The sequence below is a fragment of the Carya illinoinensis genome, chromosome 1 (assembly GCF_018687715.1).
Source record: "Carya illinoinensis cultivar Pawnee chromosome 1, C.illinoinensisPawnee_v1, whole genome shotgun sequence".
In the NCBI taxonomy this organism is placed as follows: Eukaryota; Viridiplantae; Streptophyta; class Magnoliopsida; order Fagales; family Juglandaceae; genus Carya; species Carya illinoinensis.
The window spans coordinates 43,749,373-43,773,783 of NC_056752.1; the positions used below are offsets into that span (position 1 = coordinate 43,749,373).

Here is a 24,411-nt window from a genome sequence, read left to right on the forward strand (position 1 = left end):
ATACTTAAAAAACAGCATTTAATAATTTAACGCATAATGTGTTTTTGTACAAGTACTTTAATGCATAACATCTAATGAAACAACCACCACATATAAAGGTGCAAAAGTTCATACCAACTACAGGCATGGGTTCTGGGAAGTCAAGATCATGATCGACTCCTACAAGTCCAAATACATATGGACTACCTGGATGTGCATGCCTGAATCCTCAAAAATAACAAGTTAGAGCAAGACCAGCATGTCAGAACTTGTGAAAATAAAGATATCCAGCAAATAAACTGGTAAGGTAATACACAAGCTTCAACTTCGAAGCCCCCAAATAAGACAAGGTGGGAGTAGTGCAATTTTTTGAGGAACAAATGGCGCCTATTATGTAGGCAAGTATTGGAAAAATAAAGGAAAAGAGACTTAAAGTGAAATGAATCATTTTTGTTTTTTTTCATTCAAATCCGCTGTACTATATGCACAATATAAAATAATCCCACAACAAGTAGATGGTACTAAACCAATCAGCTAAAATTATTGCAGTGTAAGGAATTTTACAGTTTGATCATTCCTATCTACGTTGTTCTGTGTTGATAGGTAATGTGTCCTCATGACAGTGATCGGATGTCTGTTTTTCAGTTTTTTTAAACATCCAGACACTGCAGTAAGGCATAAAATAACCCCCCAAGAAAAACTAAAAAAGCAAAAAGGTACATGAATCTCATAATATCCTCTGATGGCACATATGTCCAATGACATGGCACACCTGGCCCATCAGAAAAACATAGAAAATGAACTGCACAAATCATGTCATTTTATGAAGCATTTTTTTTATAGGTAAAAGTAAAATTTTATTGATATAAAAGTCGTTTTATGAAGCATTAAGGACATGGAATTTAGAAAGTTCTATATGAGTTCAATATTTGTCTTACCAATTGAAAACAAATTTCATCAAGAGAGCAACAGCAACAGCAACCAATAAGAATATTTCCATTCTAGCTTAGGAGACACATGCACCAAATTAGATGGCAATAAGAGAAATGATTATCTGCATTACTTAATTATCCTATTCTTTGTTTGCTGACCAAGTCATTTGTTTCTATCAAGTTTTGGTAGTCTATTGTGTAGCTTCTTGCCAAATTTACCCTGTTGTCCTCCATTTGGAAGGATAAGATAAAAGATAATAGGATCTCGTGCTCGACTAGAAATCCATAAATAGGTATTGTGATTTGTGGGTGCGTGGGAGGAAGAAGGGGTTGGGTAATTTATAATACACCAAAAAGGAAAATATGGAACACATGAAAGCAATACCTCATTCCTATTATCTCACTCTATTGGTAGCTTAGGATTAATAATTAGCATCGGTAGGGTAATTAGTTCCAATTAACACAATTTAATCTTATTATCCTATTGATAGTAAATTACAATGAGATTAACCATCCATAATATTGAATTATTTTTGCAGATTAAATCACCTTTGGCTGGATCAATCAATCACTTCAGCATGAGTGCCAACAACACCAAAATCCCAGATAAGGATATAATATGGAATATCACAGGTCAAGTATAAATCGAGTTGTTAGAAAATACTTGCCCTGATATAAAACGACTTTTACGAGTACGAGCTTGTGTTGGGCCCTGAACTTCCTCCACAATGCACTTCAAACACCAAGATGTGGACATTCAAAAAACTAATCAGACATTAATATATATATATATATATATATGCTTGAATATGTAGACAAGACAGAAAGAAGACACCATTTGTTTAGTGGCAGAGAAAAACCACCATTTGTCTTGGCCAATAAAAACTGGAAAATATGTTCAGCATGAAAGTACAAAGGACACCTGATCTACCAAAAATCACTTGAAAATAGTTACCAAATATATAAATAAAAGAAACAATCTTTTTAAGACCAGTAGTCAAGAGTGAATTGTGAATAATTGAATGTGTCAATAGTCGAAAAAAAAAATTTAAATTCCCCTTCTCTTATGAATATGTGGACAGGGTCAAGTCCCAAACCTTTTGGCCGTAAAGAAAATTTTATTTTGGAGACTAAAATACTTTTTAGATCAGTATTTAAATGCCCATACCAGGATGATAAGGCAATCAAAATTGCTACACTCACCACTGAATACCCATTTCGTGTCAGATCATCCAGAGTCTGCCGAAGATTCTGAAATAAAGCATTTAATCAGATGCAATATGGCATTTACTAACAGAAACGGGTGTAGAACAATCAGAACATATGAGCATGTCAATAATAATAAAAAGGTAAAAAATAACAGAAATGGCTCCACGGGCATTTGAATCTAATCTGGTGGTTGCAGTATATGATGTCACTTGAATCTTTATAAATGCATCAAGGATTACATAAAAAATGTACTCTTTGACTACTACTGGCAAATTTTTAGAGAAAATATCAGTTTCAACTTTTCCATGTCAAAATATTTCTGGCCTACTTCTTCTGGGAAGAAGCTTTAAGATGAAATGAAAAGGCTTAAAAAATTAAGCTTCTTTACAGATACCAAGTTATATTCTCTCATGTTTATAGAAAACTTGCATGCTTATTATTTGCAAGTATAGAGCATCTCTAAAAAGAAAACAAATTGGGAAAAAACTTTCCAAGATGAATATAACTTCCTGATTACCTATTAAAAAAAAAAAACAATTATTGATAATGTCACCAATGAATTCTGTGGGTCATTCGATGCCAAATTATTTTATTCTAATTTCTATCTGATTCCCATAGAATATAATGCATTGTACCCAAAATTCTAGTTATGTCTCCGAGGGGTTGTACCAAAGGCTTGGAATTCATTCCTTCATAGTTTTTTTCTTTTTTCTTTTTTCTTTTTTCAAGCAGCCACAGATAAAAGACCAAAATAAAACCTACCACAAGTCATTAATTTTGAAGTAATCGCATGTAATTGAACACCATTTGCATACAACACCCCTGAAATTGGCTAAACAATAACCAAGCGGAAAAGCAACCCATTGAACATCACATTGCTGAGAATGAGAAAGCACCAAGCAACTAATCAACCAAACAAAAAGAGATAAACACAAAATAATTCTGTTGACTAAGATGCAGCAACAAAGAAGACTAATATCTTGCATAACACCTTTAATGGACAACAGTAACTGACATAAGAAAGCCAAGTAAATAATGCTGGAAAGAAAATATAATACCATCACAGGGCAACCAGCTCTTGGAATACTATCTGAACGCAGGCCACCAAAAGGATTTAAGCCTGCATATTCAACAAGAATACAAGCATCTATTCCAATGGCTTCATAGAAGTCCCCAACCTGAAAACACAATCAATCAGAGATAAGGATATGTAAAGTGCAAAACCAAATTTTCAGTGAGACAACTGCATATAATAGACCATGAAATAAGCAAAAAAGAAAAACTGCTACGATTGGAATAACTTCAAAATGGGGTGAGGGAAAAGAAAAACAGCATACTCTGCTGAGCAAAACTTCACGTGGAAACCTTGACTTGAACTGCAACATCTCCCAGTTCAGTGTTCCTTCTTTTAGACTACATTGAACCCAATTATAATTGTTAGTTTTATTTATAAGGATACCATCTCTTATATGCTCTTGAGAGAGGGACTTCACAGTTTTGGTGATCATGAAAACACCAAAAAAAGGCATGGTGATACAGCTCAGAAAAGTGATGTTAGGAATGCTCATTATATATAATTTGAACAACACTCTTCCTGTCCTAGCTGGATAGGCAGCCAAACAAATTATGAAATTGGAGCTTCCCAATGCTAACAGACATTCTGCTAATATGTGTAACAGACAAAACCAGTTCCCTACAAGCACACAACTCCCAGTACACCAATGTAAATGCTAACTAAGAAATTTACATATCACCAACCCTTAAAATCTATATATATACAGGTCCATTTGAAGGAAATAAACAGAACTTGTTTTCATAGTGAAAAATTGCAAGTAGGAGACAACTGATGAAACCAAAAGTATAAAGGCTCAGTTCCAGCATTAAAAGATGAAGCTTTAATGGTAATGCAAAGGTTGCAAGAAGATGGACCCACATTCTCGTAACCAATGATCAAGATCTGCTTCGTAAGATTCTTCAATGGTACACATTCAGATTACATTGAGATCCCTAGTGCAAAACAACTTAGTGATATTTTTAAGGTTTAGCATTCCATTAATCCACTTGGCTTAGAATGGCAAGAGAAATTAATAATCGAACTGCAGATCAAGCAAGTCAAACTCATTAATCAGCCCAGTTTTTAATCAAAAACCACAAACCTACCTCTTTTCAAAATTCAATTTCACAAACAGGAGCCTAAAATAGCACATCACTGACCCACCCACCATCCAACTATAATGCCTTCGCTGATCCTTCCAATCATCAAAATTGTAAGGGACCAACGCTCCCAATTAGGCTACCTTATTTCTACCCCTAATCTAATCTATTTATGCGATATAATAATGCACTAGACAATAAAATTTAGGATGCTAAAGAATTATCATCCCAACTAACAAAGCAGCAAAAAGAAGGAACCTATCTCTCTCTCTCCCTCTCCCTCTCACTATGTGTGTGTGTACATATATATACACATATTTTTTTTTTTTATATCCATGGGTGTCCGGCCAGCTTGCGCGCACCTCGACTAATCCCACGGGACTATATACACACACACATATATATATATTAGTTCTCTCTATATTGTTTTTTTTTATACGTATTCTATCTACATTTTTCTTTCTTTATTATTTCCTTTTAGCTTTCTTAAATCACTAGCATGTATGCAACACGTCAATAAGTAATTTCAACAACTTGAGAGCTCACCTCCCATTTTTCAAATTAACATCCACTCCTAGCAAATTGGAATAGGTAAGCCTCTTTACTAGCTGAGCAGTTGAAGGCTTCCTGCACATCTCTAGCCTCTACAACAAGGAAACCAGATCACGCAAGTTCTTACTTGAAGTTCTCAAAAATTTCATATTCCACACATATCAAAGGAGCAGGGCTTATCAAGCAACTTAATAAAAAAGTATGAATTAGCAAACCTCCTTCCACCAAAGTAAGTGAGAAAGATCCTTATCATTGAGTGCATCATTTGATGCTTTGGACTTTTTGGTGTTTTTTGAGCTTGCCCGCAGAACTTTGTGATTTTTGAAACAACAAATCTGTTCCAATCGCCTGCTTCTGTAACTTTAAAAACAAATCTCATGATTTAGACATTAAATTTAAGCAAAACAAAAATTGAGAAATTCAAAAGGAAATACAATAAATCGCTTCAGTTTTTTTTTTTCCCACAAAAACACTCTTGGTTACACATGAGTATTTAATTTCCCAATGGTCTTGGATATTTCAGCAGAAAGCATAACACACATTGCATAACAATGGCAAGCATGGTAATGTAGTTAATTGGATATATTAAACGCCCCCACCTTTTTGTCTTTGGTCTTTGGTTCATGCATAAATGGGCTATTTCCGTTGTCATAAAGCGATTCTTGGTAATACATATAACAGAACTAAAGGACTAGCAATAAGTAATTCGAAACAAATTGCCATTTTAAAGCGCTTGGCACACATGAAATACACAAAGACCAAAACCCCCAGTTATTATGCACATATATTACATCAACCAAAAATATTTTCCAAGGGATGCAAGAGAGTTAACATTATCTTCAACCACATGAGACTAAACATACTCTCTCCCCAAGCTTGCCATAAATAATTCCTCGAGAAAAAAATGAAGAACGCAGAAGAGACTATCACGCATTAAAATAAACACACACACAGAGAGAGGGAGGGAGGGAGGAGGAGATGTTACGGAAGCGTCAGAGAAGGTCTGAATGCGCCGTAACTACGAGCAGGAGAACGAAGCAAGAGAGCGAGGGAACACCACCGAGGAAACGAAACGACGACGTTTCTCGTGGCAAGCCTGTACATAGTGCGGAGAGCACTGCTTCGATGATTTTTTTTTTTTTTTTTTTTGTAATTTTTTTTTCAGTTTCTTTCTTTCTCCCGGAGAAATCTTGACCAGAATATCTCCTTTTGTTTGGGTATTGTCTTTGAGAACTGGGGAGAAATTGGGGGAAAAACTTTGATTTTAGGGTTTTTCTTCTCTCTATGCGGTAAGCACTGGGCTGTGCTTCCCGCCACAAAGGTGCAGAGAAGGATTTTGTTTTGCTTGGAAACAATCACGGTTTGTGTTCGAACATTCTATGGGAGAGTGAAAGGTCGAGCCAAATGTCTCTCTCTCCTCACCTTAAAATACCAAACAACTTTTTTTTTTTTCTTAACCTTGTCTTTTAATCTTGAATTGAATTGAATTGAGAAGAAATTTAAAAATTATAAAAAAAATATTATTAAAATATTAATTTTTAATATTAATATTATTTTATGATTTTAAAAAATTAAAAAATTTATTATATTGTATATTAAAATTTAAAAAAATTATAATAATTAACTGAGATGAATTGAAATTGATTTAAAAAATCTAAATTGACTCTTAAACTTAAAAAAACCAAACATCAATAAAGATGGATTTTTAAATATTTAGATTACATTTAGATGTTGAGTTAAATTGAATAAAATAGAGATAAAAGTTAAAAATTAAATAAAATATTATTAGAATATTATTTTTTAATATTATTATTATTTTAAAATTTAAAAAAATTAAATTATTTATTATATTTTATTTTAAAATTTAAAAAAATTATAATAATTAGATAAAATAAATTAAGATGAATTTAGAAACTAAAATAGACAAAAATGCCACTTGGGATGCCGAGCATTTCTTTCAATATTTTTTATTTATTTAATAATTAAGTAAATATCTTTATTGATGTCTTAAATTTTTCTTAAAAGAATGTTAAAATCATTATTAAAAAAATGCAGTTTGCTTTATCGGAAAATTTTCTGGACAGAAATTCTCGACGGCTGGAGTGCCAGCTTAAAGTTCTCATACTTGAGCCGATCATTTCACTTCGTATAGTAAGATGGAAAAGTTATCATTCCTTTCACTAATCATTAATAAGTAATTTTTTATTTAAATATATACATATTGATATAAATATATATTTAAATAAAATAACAAATCACATATAATATGTGATATAAGGATGAGAAGTAGTATTTTTTATTAAAATTTGTAGAAATGCGTTAGCCACCAAGATTTCATAAAGCTAAATTCATAAATTTGGATTGTTATAATATAAAATTATTTTTATTATAAAATATATATAATATATATTATGAAATCATATCAATTTTTTACTTTACTCTTACGGATTTTTTTTGTGATTATAGCATTTGTCGTGTTCTTCACTCGTAATTTATCTTCTTAACTATTTTTTTTGTATTATATTATTTTAGTTAATATTAAATGATAAGGGAATAATCAATATATTATGTAGCTTGACCCAAACCCATAAAATTAGAAAACCTTTGGCAAATGTACATTATGCGCACCAATAATGTTCTAATTTTAAGGACTTTCTGTTATTTAATTTGCTTGGTGACAACGTGTGATATTGTTATTGGAATTAAAGCAAAATTTATAAGCTATTAAGTTAGGGGTTGTTTTCCAAGAATTATTCTATCTAGTTTCGACCTTTAATTTTTTGTTTTTTAAATCGTAAGAAATCTTAAAGTCTCATTTGTTACACAGTTTAAATGAGATGTTTTGTTAAAAATTAAATAAAATATTATTATAATATAATTTTTTAATATTAATTTTTTTAAAATTTTAAAAAATTGAATTATTTATTATATTTTATGTAAAAATTTAAAAAAATTGTAATGATTAAATGAGATAAAATATTTTAAATTTAGGTAACCAAACCAGCCCAAATGAATCGGTTAGGCACTCTGCACCTCTGTATATATATATACATGTGTGTGTGAGAAAGTGGTGTGTGGTCATTTCAAAAGCCCTTTAAGTATGTTTCTATCATGAGATGAGAAACTCTAAAATAATTTGTAAAAGTAAATAAAATTATTTAAATTAATATGTTTTATTGAGTTTTGAGAAATAAGAGAAAAAATTTGAATATAAAAATTATAAAATTAAAATATTGTTATAAGATAAATTTTTAATACGAAAAAGATCATAAAATATGAAAAAGTTGTATTGTTTTTTACATTTTATTTGAAAGATTGAGAAAGTTACAATAATTATATTAAAAATTTAAATATTTGAAATAAAAAAATATTTATGTTTAAGTGATGTTTGTAAATATTGAAACTACAAGAAATTTTGAGATGAACTGGGATGTGTCACTTCTCAAACTAGCCCTTGTGCAAAATTATTTTCTCAATACTAAGGTCATTTTAAAACTAATGTGTTTCAATCAAATTTATAAGTTGAAAAAAAGAAGAAGTTATTATTAAAATTTATATATATTCTTGTACGTACCCAAAAGTAACTCATCCTAAAATAACTCATAATAAGAATACATATTTCATTCATTTCATGATTTAAAAATAAAATTATGTATCAAGACCAAATTTCTCCAAGCATTAATTATCTTCCCAGGATCCCAACAAGGTGTATCAAATTAGTTTTTCTTTTGCCAAAAGCAGGCAAAATTACTCGTTTAGCCGTTGTTCCACCATGATTATATATATATAATATTCGACCATATATATATAACTTATTATTTAGATATTCCATTTCGCATGCCGTTGCCAAATTAAGTACACGGTAATAGAAAGGGAATATTAATTTAGAAAATATTGTAATCACAAAAGAATTATATAAAAGTAAACCTACAAACTAATGTGTCTTGATATCGTACGTACATGATATTGTAAAATTATTTTTATTAAAAAATAAATATAGCAGATTATATAATACCACGTTAGTTTGTGAGTTTATTTTATATAATTTATTTATATCCATAACAGCTCTCAATCAGTTAAGAAGCACGTAAATTATTAATTGCATATCCATGCAAGCAGTATTACATATATCTTGGCCATGCTCATTATTAATTTATTGATACACAACCGGCCAGCTGCATTGCTGCATGTCCTAGCCGGCTAGATAGCTTGTTGTCTATATATACCTCGTACGTACTCGCATCACATGATGCTACAAGTATTAGCATTATTATTATTACGAGGTTTATCCATAGCAAGCCCCGTCTCCAATGCTTGAAATGCTGCCATCGATCCATTGTCACCCTGCGATCCAACAATAATTATACAATTAACCCTAGCTTTACTAATAAATAACGCATGGAATACGCTGACATATATATAAAGAATATCTCATGATAATTCCTTATAAATTTGATCCTCTCACTACAAGAAAAATGGACTTTTGCAATTAATTTGTTGCAACAAAAAAATCATTTGCAACTAATTTTGATTGCGAATGGTCTTTTCGTTGCAACAAATTAATCGCAAAAGCCTACTTTTTCTGTAGTGTCTGGAATTTCAATATAAAATTGTACGATTAATAATTCATGTACGTCTTGATCGACCATGATTGGTGAAGGTTGGCGCATGCATACATGCATGGGAGAGTGTCATTCTTAGTACTGTTGAAGGAATTGCAAGTGATCTGCAAGGAGATCATTGTCATTCTTGTCTCTTTTTATCATGAAATACTACCAGTTTTATGTATATATCGATCCTATATATAATATTTGAGTATTAATGCTTATATATATATATAAGATCGGAAAGAGGAGAAGATCGCAGTTTTCGTACGTACCATAGTAGGTGGATCAAGCATGTATGCGGGTCGTGGAGCGAGTGCCTGCATAAAAAGATCACGTGTAATTGCTCTGAGAAGCCTTTTTCCGAGGTAAAAGTTATAACAAAAAATTAATTAAAAGTATTAATGATTATTAATCATGTTTGGAGTCATGTTTGGAATATCGATTTGTAAGCAGGAAAAAGTTCTGATATAATTATTTATGTTGTTGATTGATTACCTGACTCAAGTTTATTAAACCAGAAGGAACACCTCTCTTGGAGCGAAGAAGAACATGGTTGTCCAAGAAGAAGCCATGCTGGTGATTGGTCCTCTTCCTTTTATAGCAGGTAGGGCAGAGATCATAAGTCTTGTGCCCACTTTCAAAGCATGTAACGCAGGTGAAATACAGTCCGACAAGGCAAGATTGACAGGCTTGGCAACAGACGCCGCCCCGGGTCTTGACGGCGTAGTATAAAGTGAGGACCTCCCAGAAATCCAAGCTGCCATCTTGGTTGCGGTCCAGCTCCAAGAAGAAGTTTGGGCGTATCCATGAGTAGGATTTCTGAAGGAAGTTGATGTACTCCGTAAAGCTGACTTGGCCATCGCCGTCTGTGTCCAGTGAGAGGTAGAAGTTCCATGCCAGTCTTTGAAGCTCTATCGGAGCATTGGCATAGTAAGCCATTGCAGCTTCGTGTAATTCTTCCATTGTTGCGCGCTGTACGTGATCCTATCTAGCTGGTGCCTTGGGCTTGTCTCCAAGCTGCCTCTGTGACTTGCCTGGTATGGCTTTATATACTCATGAATAAAGAATCTAATAAAAACTACTTCAAATTTATTATATGCGCCTTTATAATCTTGTTTTAGCGTAACAACATATAATAACCTTAAGTTTCGTGGAAGGGAAAAAAAATAAAAAAATAGAGGGGGGAGAAAATAATTTGTTTAATTAAAAATTAATTTTTTAAACTTTGGAGGCCGGGATGGGATTAAAGCCTCTAATTAATGTATTTTCGAGCAATATTATTTTTTATCTCAGATTTTATTATAATAATGTCTTTTAAATTAATTATATTGTTATAATAGATTAAGTGCACGTTTAGGATTACGGTGAAAAATATAACTTATAACTTTAAGGCTTATAAATTTTTAACTTAAATAACAAGTTCTATTATTAAAAAGATATTTACTATTTAGTAACCATGTCTCTAAAGTATTTTTAAAGTTAATTATATTAATTTTTTAAAAATATACAGTTATCTACAGGAACTTTTCGATAAAAATTTTAATTTTGTGTTTTTTTAAAAAGTAAATTTTTAATTTTTTTAAGTGATCAAAGTATTTTTTATAAATTTACTAAATATATTATTTTTTCTTTAAAAAAACTTTTAAATAATTAAAAATACTTTTAAATTTTTAAACTCAATTTCAAACCGGCTCTAACTCTTTACGACCTAACATATGAATTAATCTTATTATTAGAAATAATGAATTTAAGACATAATGATATTTCTTTTACTTTTCAACGATCGAGATGTGCATGGGCTGGACGATATCTTTAAAAAAAGGAAATGACTTTTTCACGAAACGACGTACAGACAACTTTCGGTCGATTCCCCTTTTTTAAATATTAAATAAAAAAGAAAAAAAGAAACTTTAGGCCTTCCTCCTTTATTCGTCCCCAGCCATATATAGGACGTATGCATCCAAAAACTCAATATTTATATTTTCAAAAAAAAAAACTCAATATTTCTCTATCATTATATTTTCCAACAAAAAGAATATTATATTCTCAAAATGAAACACTGTGCTCAATAAGGCTTTTAGGCCCCGCTCGAATAGCAAAAATATTTTATTTTATTTTATTTTAATATTATAATTTTTTAAAATTTTTATATAAAATATAATAAATAATTCAACATTTTAAAATTTTAAAATAAAAATAATATTAAAAAAATAATATTCAAACCATATTTAATTTAACTTTTATCTCAACTTATTTTATCGGTACATGCTCTCTTTTTTATTTAGAAACATAATTATTTTTAAATATTTTTACACAACTTTATTATTAAATAATTATTATTTTATTATTATTTACATATGATCTTAGATGCTCTTAGCATCAAAACGGAGTCTTCCTATTTGCAATTCTATAATTGGTTTGGTATTTTTTCTTTTTTCCTTCGAGTTTCCCTCTTCATTTATTGGAATTGGAGGCAATACGGGCTGTAGCTTTTCAATAATCACCACTTAGATCTCTATCTATCTCATATATATATATATATATATATATATATTTTATTATAATAAGTGGTTATCTAACTATTATAATAACTTTTCTTATTTTTTCATTAACTCCGTTATTTTCTTATTTTAAGAATACAATTATTTTTTTATATATACCATTCTCTCTCTCTCATTCCCATTTTTCTCTCTCCTCTCATCTTGAACCTCTCTCCTACTGTCCAATGTCTATCTCTCTACTTATTTCCCTCAAATCCACTCTCTCACATTTTTTCTTAAAACACTCTGATCTTAATTTGAGTATAAATATTTATATATGTAGGAGAAAAAAATGTTAATAAATAATAACAAGTAAGAAACGAAAAATAAATAAAATCCCACAAAGAAAAATACTCAAATCTGAACAAGATCTGTTCAAATATGTCGATATTAAAAAAAATATATCAAAACACATGATTTTGATTTGTAGTCCAACATCCCAAAAAAATCTCAAATCTTTGTTTTTTGAGTATTCTGGTAGTATTTATTTTTCTTTGTCATGATAGGTCAGTAAGTATAATAATTATATATTTAAATACATTAGAAAATAAAAAAATTAATTCAAAATTAAAGTCAAGATACATTTAAATAATACAGACAAATAAAAATAGCATCATTGTCATGTGCAATATTTTTCTTTTATCATTGACACCGATGTCCACCATAGAAACAATATCTCAACTAATTTTGAAAGTATATATAAGATTTGAGATGATGAGTTTTCCACAAATAAATCTCAGATAATTTTAAAATATATATATCACAATCCGATAATCCATTAAAATTATTTACACCCCAATAAATTTAAACTTTAAATCATGGAGAGCATATATACCCCAACCCAATAACCTTACCGCTTAGCACTAGCCATGTGATGACCCGCTTTTGAGTGTATTTTCACTGAAATAATTGTTTTTATTTAATTAATATATTAGTTTATTATTTTAATTTATTTGCGTTTTAAAATTGGTTTTTAATTTATTTGATGTTGTGTTTTGTTTCTTTAAGTTGTTTTGTGGTTTTTAATCCCTTTTCGGCGGTTTGTTTTGTTTTCCCGGAGTGAGGATTGGACCTCATTTCTTTTTTGCATCTTTTTTTTCCTTTTTCTCTTTTTCCTTTTTTCTTTTTCCCTTCTTTTATTTTTCTTTTCTTTTTCTTTTTTCTTCTTTTTCTTTTTTCCTTCCTGCTCCCGCGTCCGAACCCCCCCGATCGGCTCTCTCTCTCTCCTCCCTCTCCCTCACGCCGATACCTTCTCTCTACCGGCCCACCGCCGTCCGGCCACCACTCGGCTCGCCACCGGTCCCATTTTCTTCCCCTCCCTCCGGCGCACCACCCCTCCAAAGCCCACCCCCAACCGGCCGGCTGTTTGGCCGGAAAAGCTCTCCAAAGCCTCCACGGATTTTGCTCCGATCCGCCGCCGTCGCTCCACCTCCGGCCACCACTTCTTCACCACTTCATCACCGACTCCTTGCCGTCCTAACCCACCCATTTCCGGCCTCCAACGACCACCGGAACAGCTCCGACGAGCTTAGTTTCGATTTGCACTTTCCGGCCATTTCCGGCGATTCCGCCGCCACCCACAGCTGTTCATCACTTCCAATAGCTTCACAACCATCCCTAGACCATTCACTATCAATTTCGTGTCCTAGTTTGTCCCCGTTCAAAAGTGGGTTTTTCAAACCCACGGCCGCAGTGAATTTTCACTGTGACGTTGCTTTTCCGCCGCCGTTTGTAACGCCGCTTGTTTTCTAAAATTGCCATATAGCGCTGTAAGTATTTTCCAAACCCTATTTCAGATTTAAATATATATCGCTCATTCAATTTATTTATTGTTGTTGGTTGTTGATTCCGGACTGAGTTCGAGGAGTTTCGGGGGTCGGATGGATGGAGGACGGAGTTGTCTGTTTAATTGTTTTATGTTGTTTGATTATTTTATTATGCATTGTTATGGCATTGCATGGTGCATGCACGTGTGTTTGTGGAATTGTGTGAAAAGTCTGTGTATTGGCGTGAGTGGTTTACGGGTGCGTGTGTATCACGACCCCAAGCCGGGATGGGGTATTATCCCGGTGAAGCTCCTCTGGTCACTCGGGAGCGGAATAAACTGAGTGATGTCCCCTGAGTTGTCGCTAGACGACGGGAGCGGGGGCTAGGGGTTGCTTGGCTACGAACGCGCCGGGCGCGGAACCGGGCATCGCCCTACGCACCGACTCCGTGGCCCTTCGCTGGTGAGGGCTAGAGGATGCTTGGCTACGCACGCGCGGGACGCGAAACTAGGCATCGCTTGTTAGGTGTCACACGCGCGGTGGTACTCTGCGGTGTGGCACTGGAGCCAGGGTGTGCGGATGACCCCCTAGGGGAGGTCATGGTGCACGCGGTTAAAATTGGATAATGGTTTGAGAGGCCAAATGGGACTTTTGGCGTGGTATTGGGCCAAATGGACTTTTGGCGAGATATTTGACCAAATGTGACTTTTGGCGTATTAGTTAGAAAGGTTGTGTGTTTTTGGGCCAAATGGGTTTTTTGGCGTGTGTGGAAAACTGGTGTTTTATGGGATTTGTGCATTGGGCATGTTTCATGCATCTTGTTTGAGTTTTATGTGTTTTTATCTGGTAGTGTTTGGGTTTTACTTACCTGCGGTACCATTCTTGGTTCCGTAGCTTTTGGTGCAGAGTTAGAGGACGAAGAGGAGGAGGCTGAGCCCGAGGATGCGGCTCCGCCGGGTTGCTGATGCTATGTTTTATATTTGTTTAAAACTGTATTTGTGTTTTGTAATATTTTATCTAAGTACGTTTTAAACAGCTTGTATTACGTTAAGAAAAATTCTGGTACTTAGTTATGACTTTCGTTATCCGCTGCGTGTTCTTTCGTGCACATTTGTTGCCTTTGCACACAATTGGCACCCGTCGATAGGATGGTGACCCGGGTTGTCACCATCCGGACGTCTCGATTTCCCCGTGTTCGGGCGTGGGGATTTGGGGGCGTCACAAGCTATGAGATGAAGACGTCTGAATTATAATGGGAACGAACTACGTATGTAAGGGATGAGATTACTTTGTTTGGATAGTAAGATGAGTTGAAATAGTTTGTAAATAGTAATAAGATTATTGAATTGAGATAAGATGAGATGTGCTTATTTTTATATATTTAGATTAGGAAGTGAGATAAGATGAAATGAGATAAGTTAAGATAGTTTATAAATAATAATAAGATTGTTGAGTTGAAATGAAATCAAATGATTTTTAAAAATGAGAATTGTTATATACACAAAGAGATTATACAAAAGTAAATCTACAAACTGATATAGTTTCATAAGATCTGTTAAATCTATTTTATAAGAAAATTAACTTTACAATTTGATATACTACATCATGCCATATCAATTTATGATTTTATTTTTATGTAATTCATTTATTTCTAAAATATTTTCTTTTAAAAATTATATATTTGGATTATGAAGTGAAATGAAATGAGGTTGTTTTGAATTAGAATGCGATTTTAAAGTAAGTTTTTGGATAAGAGAATATCACTCCGTACGAGTTGAGGTAGATAGTTTCTGAAATTCCTTTAGGACGGTGCTACTCTGCCGCCCAGAGTGCACCGCTCCTTTTGACCGCACAGCAAAAAAAATTTTTTTTTTTCATTTTTCTTTTCAGATTTTTTTAATATATTTAAACATTTTTAAAAAATATAAAAAAAATACCAATACACTTAAAATCACTTCCTTAATCACTAAGTAAAAAAAAATTATAAAAAAAAAAAAATTTGTGACCAGCGGTCACTTTGAGGGGGCACCGAGAAGGGGGCATCCTAGCATTTTCCAATTCCTTTATATCCTTATCTGTACAGCTAGGAATATGATACTAGTAATTAATCAAATAATGTAGTCATTTCATCTTGCTTATCCAAGACATTTCCCTTGAATTACTCTAATTGTCATGTATGCGCCCTGGATTAGGAAGAAATTAGCTAATTAAGTTCCAACGCTTTCAATTGATAGTGATCATGATAATGATTATGGTATCCATTTTATTCCCCTAAAATAAAGAAAGCAAGGAAAAGTTGCAGCATCTGATCATCAGGAATATTCTGATCCCATAAAATACTGTTCCCACTAAAAATTACAAAGGCTGCAGGCCAGATTCTAATCCCATAAGTTTCAAAATAAATCATTAGAGAATAATAATAAATCATACAATTAATTTATTTTATAATTAATTGATATATATTTTCAATATTTCATTAATAATATATATTTTTTATTCACATGATTCCACTGATAAGTCTGAAGATAACAAAAAACTTTCGGTCAGTACGTACTAGGCATTTATTCTTTCATCTACTTGCATGGGGTGCATGTGGCTCCTTGTGTCACTAATATAAGTCATTGAATCTGTCACGAGCTCTTTGACAGCATTCGATCCTTATTAATTTCATAAATGCTCTGTCATATAACGCCTCGTTTATTTGCATGAGAGGAGATGTAATTTAAAAATTAAATAAAATATTAATAGAACATAATTTTTTATTTTAATATCTATAAAAATTAGATTATTTATTATATTTTTTGTATTGAAAATTAAGAAAGTTGTAATGATTATATGAGATGAGATAAGATAGTTTGTGTAACCAAACGAGACCTGAATGTATCAATTATATATATATATAATCTGAAATTTCTTATTATAGTATTAATGTGATAAATAAATTTTATAAAAATAAGTTTATAATTTTACGTTACTTTATATAATATATTAGATTTATTTTATAATAAAAATAAGATATTTGCAGTCATAGATTTTACAAGTATCACACATTCATTTTTTAAAAAATAAATAAATATAAGATTTTCATAAAAAATTAATTTTTTAATATTAAATATCACTCTTTTTTAATAGATCAAGTGCACAATATTTATATAATCTATAATTATATCTAATAATACTCTATACAGTAGACATTAACGGCGGCAATATAGATCCGTATGAACAACATAAGGGGATAAGATGAGAAGAATAAATCAATTTATTATATTATTATTGTTTTAAAAGATCTCCAAGCCGATTGGTCGAAGACTCATGTCTATTCCGTAGAAAAACCTCATGTACGGACCGAATTGTATAAATAGAATCATTGTTAAATGTTAACGTATGATCATCACTCTACCACACATCAGGGCAACAATGATTACTACAACAGATATCACGACAAGATTAATAGCAAGACTTACACAAGTTGTAATGTGTCAGCACGAAATCAGCCTCCATAAATGTCGATAGCTTCTGTATTGATCTTTCCTTTCTATATTGTACAAAGTCAAACATCCCACATATTGTGGGATATGCTTTTACCCCCTTTTTGTGTACATATATATTGCCATGATGTACACATTGGTTTTTAATAACAGGAGTCACAAATAGAAGGCGCTTAATTATTTGTAAATACTGGAAGTTGATGGGAGAACAATATATATGTGTTTGATCATGTGGAGGGAGGATGACCATGTCTACAATGCCAGGTGTCAAGCGATGCTCGTTCCTCAACAAAGACAATCTTTGAAGATAAAGATGAATGTGATGAAAAGTGGTAGAGACCATCCTTAATCGACCGGTGGAGGGGGATATCCCTTGTAAAGTTCCTTGAAATAAAAAATTTGAATGAAACTCAAAAAATACATGATTATCCGGGTGAATTTACTAACAAAAAGTAATTTTTTTAATAGATGAAACATATAAAAGTTTCCTTAAAATGAGAGGTTTAGAATGAGAGTTAAATTTAGAGACATTAGTATGTAGGGTAGGCAAACTTGCTCTATTGCCCACTCGAATTCGAACAAATTAAACCAATATACTCATCTATACGAAGGCTCAGATTATTAAGATCAGATGTAAAATGGTGGGTAGCAGATGTATCACGATACCAAGCTTGCTCAAGAGGAGATTGGGCAAATAGAAAAGCTTGATAATTATTTGATTGATCTCTATGAAATTGCGAGTGGAAGAGCTTGTTTGGTCTGGACCTTTGGTACAGGGACGTGTCAGAGTTCTTCCTTTTGACACCGTGTTGACAAAAGCTGCAATGATGTCAAGTGTGGTGTTTAATTTGGGAAAAATGCTGTTTGCACACGTCGAAGGAAACACGCCGTGTACACGGGTCCCACGTGGACAAATGAAATGCTGTGTTTCATGTGTAAGCAGATTCACTTCCCTTCATCATAGACACAAAGCCACGAAAACAAGTCAGCCGATTCTCAACTTCATATTCCCATCTTCTTCTTCATTTCTCGTCTTCCCATCTTCTTCTTAGGACAATGCATCTAAAGAAGGTTTCCATTACATATCAAAATAATAATTTCAATGCAGTATCAGCTACTGTGCCCCCACTTCAGAATTCGAAATAAAAACTAAATAACTGGAAGCTAAGAAACTAATAAACTCTTAACGTCAATTTATCAAATATCCAGTTCATAGAAGGCTTCACAATCCTAGAAATACCAGCTTCAGACATAACAAATTACGAGCCAGTACAAAAAAATGGTATAATTATCAATCTCATACATTAAAAAAAAAAAAAGTTATTTCGGTAAATGAAAAGAAGCCCAGAACCATATGGAGAAGGGTGTTTAAGAAACAGAATCTACTCGAGATTTTGAAGAGACCCTGAATGGAACTTGCGGAACCGGATGAAAGGAAGGGTTGAGGGAACTTGAGGCTTGACGGGGTGCGCTTTCTTTGCAAACTTATTTCCTGAGATTGCTAGAGGCGTTAAAGGCAAGAAATAAAACTTCCAAAATTACAGATTTAGAAAGCATTTGGGATCTATTAAAATGGAAAAACCTCAACTAAGCTGAATCACAATAAACAATTCTCATACCCACGATGACGACCATTGGCGCTATCTCAATCTCTCGTTGGGTTTCATTTTGTGTTTTCCGAGAAAAATTACCCCTTCCTTCCCTTCATCAGCTGGTCTTGATTTTTTCCTCTGTTTTTTTTTTTTTTGTTTTTTTTTAATATATCGGCTCAGCCGAAGCCGATTTCTCAAAAGGTACCCAATGCCGGGTACCTATAGCAAAATTGTTAATTTGGTGTTCCAAGCGGAGCTCATATGTCAGGAGATGATCATATACTTCTTGAAGTGACATAGGTTCAAGTCGAGTGGTAAGGGATGTGACGAGTGGATTGTATTCTAGATCAAGACCCACAAGGATGTAACTGATTAATTTAGAATCAATTAAGGGTTGACCAATGGCTGAAAAGGTATCACCAAAGGACTTCATTTTCTAGAAAAAAAAAAAAAAGAGCAATTAAGAGGCTGCCGTTTTTGGTAAATGCAAGATTGAGTCTAAGGTGCATGATTTTGGCATAAGATTGGATAGAGAAGGATTGTTCCAAGGATTGCCACACTTCACGAGAGGTGTGGAGACCAACCACATGAGCAATAACCTCTTAAAGAGAGGAGTTGATCCTGTTGATATCAATGAATATATTCTGAGTTTGAGATAGGGTCTGAGTTGAAGATATCAGAAGAACTGAAAATAAGTATAGAGGGTAGCATTTTGGAACCATCAACAAAACTAAAGAGCTGTTGTCCTTTGAGATATGGGAGGAATTCATGAGCACGTCACAACAAGTAATTAACACGCGTGAGTTTGAGGGTAATGAGATGATTGATGTTGGTAATTGGAATGGTGGATGAAATCAGGGTGTTGGCATGGTTTGAGTACTGGAACAGGATGAAGAGGCCATCAGAAAAATAAAGGACATTTGTTGTAACAGCCCGCTAGAAATTCAATTGTGAAATTTCTATTAACTTTAGGAACCTCGTGAAAACTCCATAAGTTTTCACGAATTCATTAATCGTATAGGTTTTTGTCTAACTACATAGTTAGTGTTATTATTTACTATGGTATCAGAAATGTGTTTTTGATTATTGGAGATAGTTAGAAGTGTCAAAATGTATTATGGTTTGTGCCATTAGACTCGGAGGGCTATTTAAAGTCTTATGGTGCAATAACATTTTTTTTCATATTTTTGGACAAAACGTCTGTTCAAAACTGTAGATATTATTGGATAAAAAGAAATATCTTGAGGTAATTTTCATGAATATTATTGGGTAAAAATATTTTGAGTTGATTTTTATAGATATTATTAGATAAAAATATCTTAAGTTGATTTTTTTGTAGATACTATTGGATAGAATATTATGAGATAATCTTTTATAGATATTTTGGGTAAGAGAAAACTACACTCAACTCTCAACTCCAGCCTCATCTCTTCCATATCTCATCCATAATTATCTCCAGCCACCTCTCCCCACGAAATTATCTTCATTTACACTTTCCATTGAAATAATATCAAACACTCTCTCTCGGACAGCTTTTAGGAGGTATTTTGCACGCCAATTTCGAAGCTGTTGTAAGTGTTTTATCATAAAGTCTCCTTCATATAATTTGTTCCTTTTTTAGTCTAGTTTACATGAATATCTTATTTGCCCCATTTGAAGATCATTTGGTCAGTCAAATATTATATAAACTATAAAAAGATCATTCTGGAAGGTAAACTGGAGAATATGTTATAGTTTGGAGTTTTTGACCAAGCTAATGGATAGATATTGGTCCGAAATTTTTATGGAGTATTGTTAACATGTATATATGACTATTAGTTGAGGATTTTTGCATGATTAAAGGTTTTGATGAAAGATTTTCTTAGATTTAGAAACTTAGAAACTGGAAGAGGAAAAACAGTTTCTGTTTTGAGAAAGTTTAACTCTTTGGTGGTCTAAACCTATTCTAATGACTTTGATAATTTTATTGGAGGATCCTAAACATCTTATATACATGTTATATTATTATTTTGAAGATATTTGATATTAGTTTCAAAGATATGAAATTTTATGCAAAGAGATATTCAGATAAGCCAAAGTGTGGATATTCTTGGCTAAATTTATGTTTTGATTAATTTCTAACCATGTGATCTTTAATTAGAAGCTTGTATATGTTTTAGGACATATTTTTAAACCATGTAATGGTTTGGTTTGAAGATCATATATTTATAAGTCATAGATCAAGAGATTTATCAAAACTAGTTGAGGAAAAAGTTTCTGTTTTTGGACTAAGTGTAAAACCAAAAACTCCAAATTTTATTTTGTGATTTTGGTGACTTTAGTTTGATGATTTAAAGCATGGTTGATGTTAGGATGATATTATGAATATGTTAGAAGTAAGATTTGATTTTTGAAATTCTTGGAGATGTTTTGATTTAAGGTCAAAACTTGTGATTCAAGTGCTTGGATCTTTTTACAAAAAAGTTTGGTGTTGATTATTAGCTTTTTCTAAATGGATGTTTTAAGTATGGTTTTGAACTTAGGATTGGAAGATGTTTGTTGCAAAATTTTGGTTTAAGCATGAGTTTTGAAGTTGGAAGGAATTGCAACAAAAATAAAGGGAAATGGCCTATGGATGTTTCAACCATAGTGTGTTCTTCATAGTTGTGTTTTATTTTAAATTTTTCTAAGTTGATATTTAAGTTTAGGACAAAATTTACATGAGGAATGTAAATTTTAGAAACTTTTAGAGTTAGTATGCAAAATCCTTAAGTTATGGGTAAAACGGTCATTTTTCCACATGTAGAGAGTAAAATGAAAATTTTACTCTTTAAGTTAGTATTTTCCATATTTCAAATATTTAGTGATTTAGTTCTAACTTTTAGAATCACTAATTACAGTTCCTCGTGGTCGCACTTGAAGTTTTATAAAAAACGCGGAGATCGAGGTAAGTTAGCTTTTAACTTACTAGCAGTCTACTGTGTATGTGTGCTAAGTAAAGGAATTACAGTGTATGTATGTATGTTATCATATATGTCATGCCATGCCAAGTTATCACGTAATTATCTATTATACAGAATTTATTCTGTCATTAATTTTTATCTGTTACATAATATATTCTGTCATGTATTACTGTACATTACAAGTATGTCATGTTAAATATGTTGTCTATTATATGTTATGCCATGTTACGAAATGTTTCTATCTCAAGTTGGTCATGTATTTCAAGTTATGTTCAAATCACGTTATGTTACGTCAGGGCTCCAGTCCTTTTGTTTTCCAGTCACGTTTCATCTTGAGTACATTCAGTTTGTGTAGAATACATGGGGCCACAACAACTGTGGAGTATGTATTTATAAGTAGAATACATGGGGCCACAACAACTGTGGAGTATGTATTTTTCATGTTAAGTCAAGTTTGTGTAGAATACATAGGGCTACAACAACTGTAGAGTATGTATTTACACGTAGAATACATGGGGCCACAACAACTGTGGAGTATGTATTTTTCATGTTAAGTCAAGTTTGTGTAGAATACATGGGGCCACAACAACTGTGGAGTATGTATTTACACGTAGAATACATGGGGCCACAACAACTGTGGAGTATGTATTTTTCATGTTAAGTCAAGTTTCAGATCAAGTTCATGTCAAGTCAAGTTCAGTTCATGTTTCAATTTAAGTTATGTCAATTATGCTATGTTGTACGCCAAGTTATGCTTTAATTACTTATGAATTTGATTATGCATTTATACTTTTACTGTCATGCATGCATCATTAGCTTGTGTGGAAGTTTTTTGTTAACTTACTGAGATTTGTAATCAAATCTCACTTTGGTAGTCCCAACTACCATTCCCCTCGAATGGTAGATCTTGTTACAGGACCTGAAGGAGAATCAGGAGCTGATCAACTAGACACAGTTGACTAAGCGATGGTGCGACGTCAATGTTGATATAGTAGTTAACGTAAATTACTACTTGTACAATGGAGTTGCATCTTTAGTATTTTTAGATCATAATCATTTTGGACTAGTGTTGTGATCTACTCAATGAGTCTTTATGTATGAAGTATGTTTTAAGCCTTTGAGATATTTTCAATTTGGTGCATAGTATTGCTAAAGAAAAAAAATTATCCGCTGCGAATATTGCATAATGTTAGATGCATGTTAGAAACATTGCATCTTATATATCATGAACGGGGGCATGTAACCTTGTGTTGCATGTCTCGACGCTTCAAATATCTGTCCGATCCCAAACAGAATTTGGGGGCGTCACATTTGTCGTGTGGCTATGTGATAAAAGAGTGGACTAATTAGAAAAAAATACCGATAGGTAAAAAAATAACAACACATGAGTATTAACATTTGAAAGATATTATCGTTAAAAAAGTAGATAAAAAAACAAAATAAATGATGACTTTTTTTTAATGGTTTAATTAGTCAAAATAGAAAATCTATAATTTGGCTATCCAATGCGTATGTTCTAAAAAGTGTCACAAGGATGCATATATATATTATTTCTCAAAATACCATATAAGTAATTAAAAATCCAAATTGCACTACCCAAAAGAAGATCTATACTTACCATGCAATGAGCAAAAACAAAACAAAATACTTAAAAAATAAAAGAAAGAGGAATAGAATGAGGAGAGGAAGAGGAAGATGGATAGAAATAAGAAGAAAGGTGGGCACCCGTTAATACGCAACCTAAACTACCTTCATTCCAATAGCAATGATGTTATACTGCGTGCACACTATATTCAATTTATATTACATAATTTAATTTATAAGATTCAAATTTTAAAATTTATATTTCAAATTAATTATTGATTAATATGGATGGAAATCGTCCAAAACTCTTGTAGAAGTTATACAAGAGTTTATAAAAGTGCTACTACCACGTAGATATTTTATAAAAATAAATTTACAAACAGACATAACTTTATATAACATGTCAGGACTACTTAATAATAAAATTAATTTTATAATCTGATGTATTACATCAAATCAAGTTTGTTTGTGAATTTACGTTTATGAAATTTCTAAATCTAAAGAACTTTGAATAATTTTAATTATTTTGATATGAATTCTTCTCAATTTTATTTGTAAAAGTCAATTTTGCAATTCATGTAATATTTAAATTATTGCATTTAATATATTTGTATCATGGAACCAGTGGCGGAGCCAAGAATTTACTCTAGAGGGCTAAACAAAACTAGAAAAATATATATAAAATATTTTTTATTCTACTTTTATACAATTTTTTTTTACGATATATAATAACCTAATAGGAAGATCTACAATAAAAAGAAAATACGTTTAATACAACTTATGTATTAAAAAAATATTTGATATGTCAAGAACAATATATCATTTAAATAATACAAAGACATTTATACAAATATATTAAATAAAAAAAATACATAGTGTCTAAAATTGTAATTTGGTTATTTTAAACAAACAAAATTATTAAATATTAAATCTAAATCAAAATTCTTAGTTATTTCTCTTTCAATATAGACAATGAAAATAGGTTAGAAATACTATTAGTTATAGTTAGATTTTTTTTTTTAATTTTATTTATAATAAAAATATGTATTTTATTTTATATGAGGTG

At 32.0% G+C, this 24,411-nt stretch overlaps 2 protein-coding genes and 1 non-coding gene across 5 annotated transcripts in view; all 3 read right to left on the reverse strand.

Moving 5' to 3' along the window:
• LOC122276326 (DNA mismatch repair protein MSH1, mitochondrial) overlaps window positions 1-6,229 on the reverse strand; it is a 29,541-nt gene extending 23,312 nt beyond the window's left edge. The window contains exons 1-8 of one of the 3 annotated variants that reach the window (XM_043085964.1): window positions 5,812-6,229; window positions 5,042-5,180; window positions 4,821-4,918; window positions 3,458-3,533; window positions 3,179-3,298; window positions 2,115-2,162; window positions 1,580-1,644; window positions 115-200 (exon numbers count right to left, since the gene is read on the reverse strand). In XM_043085964.1, coding sequence (XP_042941898.1) covers window positions 115-200; window positions 1,580-1,644; window positions 2,115-2,162; window positions 3,179-3,298; window positions 3,458-3,533; window positions 4,821-4,918; window positions 5,042-5,180; window positions 5,812-5,930 — 751 coding nt within the window. In that variant the 5' untranslated portion in view covers window positions 5,931-6,229. Of the gene's footprint in view, window positions 1-114; window positions 201-1,579; window positions 1,645-2,114; window positions 2,163-3,178; window positions 3,299-3,457; window positions 3,534-4,820; window positions 4,919-5,041; window positions 5,187-5,811 lie in introns of all 3 variants that reach the window. The other 2 variants (XM_043085972.1, XM_043085956.1) reach the window with 2 other exon arrangements.
• A 2,671-nt stretch (window positions 6,230-8,900) lies between these two features.
• On the reverse strand, window positions 8,901-10,462 carry LOC122303015. Its single transcript, XM_043114548.1, has 3 exons — window positions 9,929-10,462; window positions 9,706-9,750; window positions 8,901-9,170 (listed from the first exon to the last, which is right to left on the reverse strand). The coding sequence occupies exons 1-3, from the start codon at window positions 10,394-10,396 to the stop codon at window positions 9,069-9,071; spliced, it is 615 nt and encodes a 204-aa protein (XP_042970482.1). The 5' UTR covers window positions 10,397-10,462; the 3' UTR covers window positions 8,901-9,068.
• Window positions 10,463-19,074: 8,612 nt separating this feature from the next.
• LOC122293892 lies at window positions 19,075-19,214 on the reverse strand. The gene has a single exon (XR_006237386.1). It is a non-coding gene; the product is annotated as a small nucleolar RNA Z247 (small nucleolar RNA).
• Between the last annotated feature and the right edge of the window lie 5,197 nt (window positions 19,215-24,411).